The sequence below is a fragment of the Lethenteron reissneri genome, chromosome 71 (assembly GCF_015708825.2).
Source record: "Lethenteron reissneri isolate LAM-NWPU_2019-01 chromosome 71, ASM1570882v1, whole genome shotgun sequence".
Taxonomy (NCBI): domain Eukaryota; kingdom Metazoa; phylum Chordata; class Hyperoartia; order Petromyzontiformes; family Petromyzontidae; genus Lethenteron; species Lethenteron reissneri.
In genome coordinates, this window is record NC_083849.1 from 2,227,965 (window position 1) to 2,237,498 (window position 9,534).

Consider the following 9,534-nt stretch of genomic DNA (forward strand, 5'->3'; position numbering starts at 1 on the left):
ACAACATCAACAACATCACCACCATCATCGCCATCGCCGCTGTGCTGCTGTCACTGTGAGAGCGACCCATCACCCTCATCGCGCCTGTCAACAACATTAACAACATCAACAACATCAACAACATCACCATCACCATCGACATGATCACCATCATCACCATCAATATCATCATCACTATCAGCATCATCACCGCCATCATCACTATCAACATCACCACCATCACCATCGACATGATCATTATCATCACCATCATTATCATCATCACCATCATCATCACCATCACCACTATCATCATCACCATCATCACTATCATCATCATCACCATCATCATCACCATCACCACTATCATCATCATCACCATCATCACTATCATCATCATCACCATCATCACCCACCCACTCAATGACCCACTAATACACTCACTCACCCAAAGACCCACTCACCCACCCACCCACCTACCAAATTACCCACCCACCCACCAACTCACTCACCCACCCACCCCACCAACTCACTCACCCACCCACCAACTGACTCACACACCCACCCACCCACTCACCCACCCACCCACCCACTCACTCACTCACTCACCCACCCACCCCACCCACCAAATTACTCACCAACTCACCCACCCACTCACCCACCAAATTACTTACTCACTCACCCACCCACCAAATTACCCACTCACCCACCCACTCACTCATCCACTCACTCACCCACTCACCCCACCCACCAATACCCACCCACCAAATTACCCACCCACTCACCCACCCACTCACCCACCAAATTACCCAACCACCCACCCACTCACCATCAACGACGGGGTTCAGCAAACGAGGCACGAGCGGAGGAGGAGGCAGTGGTGGCGGCGGGGAGGAAGGTGGAGGTGTGGAGGTGGAGGAGGTGGAGGTGGAGGAGGTGGTGGTGGTGGAGGCCCCAGGGAGTCCAGCCCGTCCAGCGACTGCAGGCTGCGCGTTGCCAACGACGCCCGCTTCTCCCACGTGGCACCACCACCGCCACCATTGCCACCACCACCACCACCACCACCGCCACCACCACCACCGCCACCACCGGCAGCTCCGCTGGCGGGCCGCAGACGCATCGTCGCCGTCGGCTTCGCCGTAGTTGCCGTCGTCTGGCGGTGCACGGGGGAGGGGGGGGGAGGGAGGAATCCGATGAGCCGTCAAACTCTTTGTCAAAGATGTCCCGTAAGGGGGCACGGGGTCAGCGAGTTACCGTGACCCCCCCCGTCACCACCCACCCTCCCCCACCGTGCCACACAGACACACAGAGCCACACAGACACACACAGAGCCACCCGACACACCAGAGCCACACCGACACACACAGAGCCACACTAGACCACACAAGAGCCACCCACACAGAGCCACACAGACACACACAGACACACACAGAGGCAACATCGACAGCCCACACGACACACACCACGAGCCACACACAGAGAGCCACACACAGAGAGCCACACAGACACACACAGAGCCACACACACAGAGCCACACGGACAGCCACACAGACACACACACAGAGCCACACACAGACACACACGCAGAGTCACACACACAGAGCCACACACAGACACACACACAGAGCCACACAGAGGCACACAGACAGCCACACAGACACACACACAGAGCCACACACAGAGAGCCACACACAGAGAGCCACACACAGAGAGCCACACAGACACACACAGAGGCACACAGACAGCCACACAGACACACACACAGAGCCACACACAGAGAGCCACACACAGAGAGCCACACACAGACACACACACAGAGCCACACACACAGAGTCCCACACACAGAGCCACACACAGAGAGCCACACACACAGAGCCACACACAGACACACACAGACAGCCACACATACACACACACAGACACACACACAGAGCCACACACAGAGAGCCACACACACACAGAGTCCCACACACAGAGCCACACACAGAGAGCCACACACAGACACACACAGACAGCCACACAGACACACACACAGACACACACACAGAGCCACACACAAAGAGCCACACACACAGAGCCACACAGACAGCCACACACACACACACACAGCGAGCCAATGGCATGACAACCCTCTGTTCAACGAGTCCGCTTTTCTCCCGGCCGAGTGCCCAGCGGCGACGCAACTTCACTCCGGAGTTCCGTTCCAGCCGGACCAACTCCACGGGAGTCTCCGTGACCCCCGCCCCGCGTGCCAGCGCGGCACGGAGCCCTGTCGGGATCGGTGGCGGTGCGGTGCGGGGAGCGTGCTGGCGGCAATCGCTCCACCACCTCACCGACAGCGACGCCGGTGGCGACGAAGGGGTCAACGGCGGCGGCGGTGAGGTTGACGACGTTGACGACGATGTTGACGACGACGACGAGGAGGAAGGCACCGGCGCCGGCGGCTCTTCCGTCGCGTCCATCTCCTCGGCGGCGCGACCCAAACCCGCGGCGAAGCGCTCGAAGGTCAGGTGACCTCCGGGAGAAGCAGCCCTCCGGAGCGCGGCGAGAACTCCGCTGCCGACGCCGCCGCGGGTGTCACCGCCGCCACCGCCGTCGCCGCCGCCCCAGCGAGATTCTATCTCGGCCACGTGCACGGCGCCTCGGCCGACGTCATCCAACGCGGCGAACAGCGGCCGCAAGCTCTCGACGAAGGCGCTGGGCAGCGGAGTGGCGTTGTGCCGCTCGCGGTCCGGCCGGCGGTGGTGGTTGCGATTCTGGTCGTGCTGCTGCTGCTGCTGCTCATGCTGCTGAGTGGCACGATGATCGTGATGACGACGCTCGAACTGCTGCTGCTGCTGATTGTGCTGCTGCTGATGATTGTGCTGCTGTTGCTGTTCCTGATGACGATGATGCGACTGCAGATTATGCTCCTGCCTGTCCTGCTGCTGCTGCAACTCCTGCCAATGATGCTGCAGCTGCTGCTTGTGCTTCTGACGCAGGCGCTGCTGCTGATTGTGCTGCTGCTGCTGCTGACGCTGCTGCTGCTGCTGCTCCTGCTGCTGCTGACGCTGCAGGTGGTGATGCAGCTGCTGCTTGTGCTGCTGCTGCTGCTGCTGCTGCAGCCGCCACTCTTTCTGATGCAGCTGCTGCAGCTGCAGCTGCTGCTGTTGCTGAGGAGTTGGGCGAAGGTGGCGACCGGGGAGGGCGGCCACAGCACTCATCTTGCCGGGTGCGGCGGTGGCGAAAACTCCACGTTCCTGTGAAGCAGGGGTCGGGAACCTTTTTGACTGGGAGAGCCATAAAAGCCAAATATTTCTAAATATATTTCATTGAGAGCCATATAGTATTTTTAACGTATAATAAATTAAATATGTCCTACTTTTAATGCGACTTCTGGTCACGGGACCCGTGACCCGAGAAATGTTATCTTCAAAACTAATTTCTGTTTACTTTAAAATGACACAGTATTATTAAGCAAATATCGCAAGTATTTTAAAATCAGTTCCAAACTGATTTAATTTTATTTATTATTATTTTTTTTTTCAACTCAAAATTGTCTGGGAGCCATATGCCGTCACCGGAAGAGCCATATATGGCTCACGAGCCATATAGGTTCCCGACCGCTGCTGTGAAGGGAGGAGACACACCGGTCAACCGAGCAGCACGCGTCCTCGCAGTCACGGGGAAGAGCGGACGTGCACGCCGTGCCGATTCTGGTAATCGAGGTTGTTCGTTTGGGGCGGATCGCGCAAACCAGAGGTCGCAACCGGGTACCCGATACCCGTACCCTACCCGATACCCGGCTACCCGTACCCGGCCGGGTACGGGTAGCCGTTTGCGACCCTGGTGCGGCCGGGTACGGGTAGGCCGTGAGTCACCGGTGAGTCACCGTTTGTCACTCATTTCCCAACGTCTTGTCTCTTCTCACAATTCAAGTTCCTAGAATCAACCCACCCGCGCCTGCAACATGGCTTCATCCCAGAGGTCGCAATCGGGTACCCGATACCCATACCCTACAGAGCCACACATGTAAATAATAAAATAATGAAAAGAAAACATAAAAAGAATAATATATTTATATAATAAAAAAATAATGTTTTATTTCTTATTATTTTATTATTTCCATTCTCCGTGACTTTACCGAAAGAACCAAGAAGATGAATCCCTGCAGTCACGAAGAAGCTTTAAATCGAAATTTTAATTTGAAATGTTTTATTTTTTATTTTATTATTTCCCTATAAGCGGAAGCGTATATACAAGTAGGTCATCCTTTATATGCGTGGCGGCTAGACTCCTCTCGTCGTCTGGCTTGAGATGGCTGCCACCTATGGGTCAGATGATTGCCTGCCACCATTAAGCAATTGGTAATTAAATATAATATTTTGTTTTCCTAAAAAGTGTAAAATTTTGGAAAAAAAATTTCACGAACATTAATTGTCACGCACAACGAGTCTGTGTGGAAAATGTCAGCTCGATTGGATCACGGGAAGTGGGTTAAAAAACGAGCGAAAGATTTGCACGGTCCTAAGCAAGCAAGCAAGTGAACTTAATATAAAGGATTTAATAACATTTCAAGCCATCGTTGTAGAGGGAGGGGAGGGGGGTGTCAAAAACACAGTGGCATGGTGCAATTGATTTATTTTGGACCTATAGTGAGGGGTTAATCCACGAGCTGCAGAATTTTTTAAAATCCTTTATATTAAGTTCACTTGCTTGCTTGCTTGCTTACGACCGTGCAAATCTTTCGGTCGTGTTTTAACCCACTTCCCGTGATCCAATCGAGCTGACATTTTGCACACAGACTCGTTGTGCGTGACAATTTCTTTTCGTGAAAAAGGATTTTCCAAAATTTACCACTTTTTAGGAATTTTTTTTTTCATATTTAATTTAAAATACCAATGTGATAAAAATGAAACTCTTACTCAAGAAAAACAGAAATGAATAATAAATAAAACCGATGCCACGCATATAAAGGATTTATAGTGAAAAACTTTGTTTTTACGGGTTAATTTTTTTCTTTAACCTTGTCCCAAAAACAAAGACCCACACCCCTCAGTGGAGCGTCACGCAGATGATTGAGGGCAAGTGCTGTCCACAAAGACAAAGCTCCCCCGTGTAGCCTGTGACAGGCTGTAGGGGCAAGTGCTGTACGCGGGCAAAGACAAAGATCCCCCGTGTAGCCTCTAACAGGCTGTTGGGGCAAGTGCTGTACGCAAAGCAAAGACAAGATCCCCCGTGTAGCCTTTAACAAGCTGTTGGGGCAAGTGCTGTCAGCTAGCAAAGACAAAGATCCCCCGTGTAGCCTATGACAGGCTGTAGGGGCAAGTGCTGTCCACAAAGACAAAGCTCCCCCGTGTAGCCTGTGACAGGCTGTAGGGGCAAGTGCTGTCCGCGGGCAAAGACAAAGATCCCCCGTGTAGCCTGTGACAGGCTGTAGGGGCAAGTGCTGTCTGCGGGCAAAGACAAAGCTCCCCCGTGTAGCCTGTGACAGGCTGTAGGGGCAAGTGCTGTCCGCAAAGCAAAGACAAAGCTCCCCGTGTAGCCTGTGACAGGCTGTAGGGGCAAGTGCTGTTAGCGAGCAAAGACAAAGATCCCCCGTGTAGCCTTTAACAAGCTGTAGGGGCAAGTGCTGTCCGCAAAGCAAAGCTCCCCAGTGTAGCCTTTAAAAGGCTATAGGGGCAAGTACTGTCCGCGAAGCAAAGACAAAGATCCCCCATGTAGCCTTTAACAAGCTATAGGGGCAAGTGCTGTCCTCAAAGCAAAGCTCCCCGTGTAGCCTGTGACAGACTGTAGGGGCAAGTGCTGTTAGCGAGCACCTATGAAGGCTACCGGCACTGTGGCACACGAGGGGGTGGGTGGCCAGCACCACGCCCGGCCGCCTTTGTCTCCCCCAGCGGCGATGTTTACTACACACCGCTACACCAGGTTACTCATTTAAGGCCGAGTCGACCTAGAGGAGGCCCAGAACCGATTCAAATTAATCGCCACTGGCAAAGTGTTGGAACGTGAGCGGGAATCGAACTCGGGTCGCCAGCTTCGTAGCTCAGCGCGTTAACCGCTGCACCACCGCTCCCTCACGCACGCACTCGCACACATTCGAACGGAAATCGATGGATCGATATAAGAATCGAAGCGATCGATCGCTGTCATACTTCACCAATTCTGGTACGAACGGCCGCATTGGAGTCCTCTTCACTTCCGCGTTCACTCGTACAAGCCCCTCCCCCCCATCTCATTTGCATAGCGCGCTTCCCATTGGCTGAGCCGCGCGCCCTTGTTTTGAGCGGAGACGCTCTCCCATTGGAGGAGAGCGGCGGCAGCGCTGCTAGACGGCCGCTGATTGGCTCGTTTGAAATTACGCCGTTAACGTTGTCGTTGGCCCGGCCTAACGGTCGCAAAGAAAAATCGACGAGGCGATTCTTGGATAAGAGGGGAATCGATTCCCCGACATACGACGATTCCTCGACTTACGAACGAGTTGGGATCCAGAGGTCTGTTCGTAAGGGGCCGTCCATAAATGACGTCACGCACCTAGAGGGGGGGGGGGGGTGAGAAATGTGACGTCACATCAAAAATGCGCAAAGTAGGTAGAAAATAAAATTTAAATAGAAATAAAATATATTTATTATTTATTCTTTTATTTCTATTTTAATTTTAATTGTATTTTTTACCTACGTGACTTTACAGAAAAAACCTAAGAGTATGAATACAATATTATTTTATTTCTATTTAAATTTTAATTGTATTTTTTACCTACGTGACTTTACCCAAAAAACCTAAGAGTATGAATTCCAGAGGTCTGTTCGTAAGGGGCCGTCCATAAATGACGTCACGCACCTAGGGGGGGGGGGGTGAGAAATGTGACGTCACATCAAAATGCGCAACTTTAAATAAATATATATTTTTCGATTTAAAGCTTTCGTGACTGCAGGGATTCATCTTCTTGGTTCTTTCGGTAAAGTCACGTAGAAGGGAAATAATAAAATAATAATAAAATCATTCTCACGACGTTTCGGCCACAATGCAAGCAGCCGTCCTCAGATGAAGAACAGAAATATACGCTGCCAAGCCTGGTGGTGTTTCATTCAGACGTTGTCTTTCTGACAGACCTGTTCTTCACCTGAGGACGGCTGCTTGCGTTGTGGCCGAAACGTCGTGAGAATGATTTTATTATGTTTTATTTTTATTATTTTATTATTTCCCTTCTACGTGACTTTACCGAAAGAACCAAGAAGATGAACCCGCTGGTAGCTTCTATAAAGGGGGCGTTGCCGGGGGCAGAGCCAGGTCACGTGATACACCAGAGGGGGCTCTAGGGTGAAAGGTCACGGAAGGGGCACACCGAGAACCCGCTGGTAGCTTCCAGAAAGGGGGGGTTGCCGGGGGTGGAGCCAGGTCACGTGATACACCAGGGGGGGGCTCTAGGGTGAAAGGTCACGAGAGGGGCACACCGAGAACCCGCTGGTAACTTCTAGAAAGGGGGCGTCGCTGAGCCAGGCCACGTGATACACCAGGGGGGGCTCTAGGGTGAAAGGTCACGGGAGGGGCACACCGAGAACCCGCTGGTAGCTTCTAGAAAGGGGGCGTCTGACGCTGTCTCCCCGACAGACCTAGTCTTCACCTGAGGACGGCTGCTTGCGTTGTGGCCGAAACGTCGTGAGAATTATCTTATTATGTTTTATTTTTATTATTTTATTACTTCCCTTCTACGTGATGACTTTACCGAAAGAACCAAGAAGATGAACCCGCTGGTAGCTTCTAGAAAGGGGGCGTTGCTAGGGGCGGAGCCAGGTCACATGATACACCAGGGGGGGCTCTAGGGTGAAAGGTCACGGGAGGGGCACACCGAGAACCCGCTGGTAGCTTCTAGAAAGGGGGCGTCGCTATGGGCGGAGCCAGACCACGTGATACACCAGAGGGGGCTCTAGGGTGAAAGGTCACGGAAAGGGGCACACCGGGAACTCGCTGGTAGCTTCTAGAAAGGGGGCGGTGCCGTGGGCGGAGCCAGGCCACGCTATTACTATAGTACTATACCGCCTTCGACTTTTACCAACGACCGGGTGTTTAGGGTTAGCGATTTGTCGCTTTATCTGTGATGTATAGCAAATGATAAAATACTTTTAGGGGCCGTCCATAAATGACGTCACGCGATTTTGGACGATTTTTGACCCCCCCCCCCCCTTCGTCACACGACGTCACAAAAAGTCAGACCCCCCCTCCTCAAATATGACGTCACAAAGCTCTGTCCCCCCCAAAAAATAAAACATGCTTCAAATCGCTTTAAACTATTGTCATTGTAGTGCGTATTTAATGTGGCGCTGCACTCTGATGTTGTAGGAGAAAACATTTATGAAAAAGTCTGTTTAGTTAAGTAGAACGTGTTGTCTATATTTATTTATTAAAATTTCGCATTTTTGTGTGACGTCATATTTCTCAAACCCCTCCCCCCTCGTCACACATCGTCACAAATGTCTGACCCCCCCCTCCCCCCCCAGGTTCGTGACGTCATTTATGGACGGCCCGTTATATGTTTTATTTTTATTTCGGGCCACTTTATAACAAATGCTATATGCTACATAATACACGACATTTAGGGTTGTTTCATGGCTTTATTTTGGTGATTTCGAAAAGTTTACTGGTTTGGCCATGTTTGTGTTGTTGTAGTACAGAGTTAGACTGATGGCCTTAATCTAAGTTGTCTTGTGGTTGTTGTTGTTGTTGTTTGTGTTGTTGTAGTACAGAGTTAGACTGATGGCCTTAATCTAAGGTGTCTTGTGGTTGTTGTTGTTGTTTGTGTTGTTGTAGTACAGAGTTAGACTGATGGCCTTAATCTAAGTTGTCTTGTGGTTGTTGTTGTTGTTGTTTGACTTTCATGGCTTTATTTTGGTGATTTCGAAAAGTGTATTGGTTTAGCCATGTTTGTGTTGTTGTAGTACAGAGTTAGACTGATGGCCTTAATCTAAGTTGTCTTGTGGTTGTTGTTGTTGTTGTTTGACTTGCATCCCACTGGGATGTTTGCACACAGCGTTGGTGCACGGTGCTTTTTTCTGCAATATTTTGCTGTCTTTTCTTGGATGTTCTGTTTGCACTTAGTCACATAGTCACTACAAGATGTTTTCTTGTTCATGTTTTAGTTTTTTGTTTGTTGCGGTTGCACCCGATTCAAGAGCCGAATGGCTCACAGGGCTATACCTAATACATGCACTTGAACTTGGAGTGACTCATGCAGCCAGCTATGGCTGCAGGGTTTTGGCGGTACATGTTGTTTATGTCATTTATTGTGAAAATTCCGTCACAGTTCCTATGATCACTGTTACATTGCTTTCATGGCTTTATTTTGGTGATTTCAAAAATGTGTTTTGGCTTGGCCATGTTTGTTTGTTGTAGTACAGAGTTAGAATGATGGCCTTAATCTAAGTTGTCTTGTGGTTGTTGTTGTTGTTTGACTTGCATCCCACTGGGATTTTTGCACACAACGTTGGTGTACGGTGATTTTTGTGCAATATTTAGCTGTCTTTTCTGATGATGATAATTATATGCACTGTCCTTGAAGTTGATTGGTCAACACCCGAG

The 9,534-nt window shown here is 50.7% G+C and overlaps 2 protein-coding genes across 6 annotated transcripts in view; one reads left to right on the forward strand and one right to left on the reverse strand.

Moving 5' to 3' along the window:
• Nucleotides 1-22: 22 nt before the first annotated feature.
• LOC133361117 (methylcytosine dioxygenase TET-like) lies at nucleotides 23-6,188 on the reverse strand. 5 transcript variants are annotated; one of them, XM_061579969.1, is made up of 4 exons: nucleotides 6,119-6,173; nucleotides 2,313-3,218; nucleotides 809-1,132; nucleotides 23-84 (listed from the first exon to the last, which is right to left on the reverse strand). In XM_061579969.1, exons 1-3 carry the CDS (start codon nucleotides 6,140-6,142, stop codon nucleotides 824-826), a joined length of 1,239 nt encoding a protein of 412 aa, XP_061435953.1. In that variant the 5' UTR covers nucleotides 6,143-6,173; the 3' UTR covers nucleotides 23-84; nucleotides 809-823. The 5 variants fall into 5 exon arrangements, with proteins under 5 accessions (XP_061435953.1, XP_061435951.1, XP_061435950.1 ...); XM_061579967.1 differs by lacking the exons at nucleotides 23-84; nucleotides 809-1,132 and adding an exon at nucleotides 3,341-3,587 and having other exon boundaries at nucleotides 1,461-3,218; nucleotides 6,119-6,188; XM_061579966.1 differs by lacking the exons at nucleotides 23-84; nucleotides 809-1,132 and having other exon boundaries at nucleotides 1,461-3,218; nucleotides 6,114-6,180.
• Nucleotides 6,189-6,535: 347 nt separating this feature from the next.
• Nucleotides 6,536-9,534, forward strand: part of LOC133361191 (ATP-dependent RNA helicase A protein-like) — a 26,092-nt gene continuing 23,093 nt past the window's right edge. The window contains exon 1 of the mRNA XM_061580075.1: nucleotides 6,536-6,544. Within this exon, the coding sequence (XP_061436059.1) occupies nucleotides 6,536-6,544 (9 nt within the window). The remainder of the gene's footprint in view (nucleotides 6,545-9,534) is intronic.

Excerpts from the sequence above, each read along its gene's own strand:
- LOC133361117 (XM_061579965.1), bottom strand. The coding sequence starts at position 6,142 with ATGCGGCCGTTCGTACCAGAATTG. Across the intron at positions 3,219-6,118 it reads GGCCGTTCGTACCAGAATTG|GAACGTGGAGTTTTCGCCAC; the intron begins GTGAAGTATGAC and ends CCTGCTTCACAG.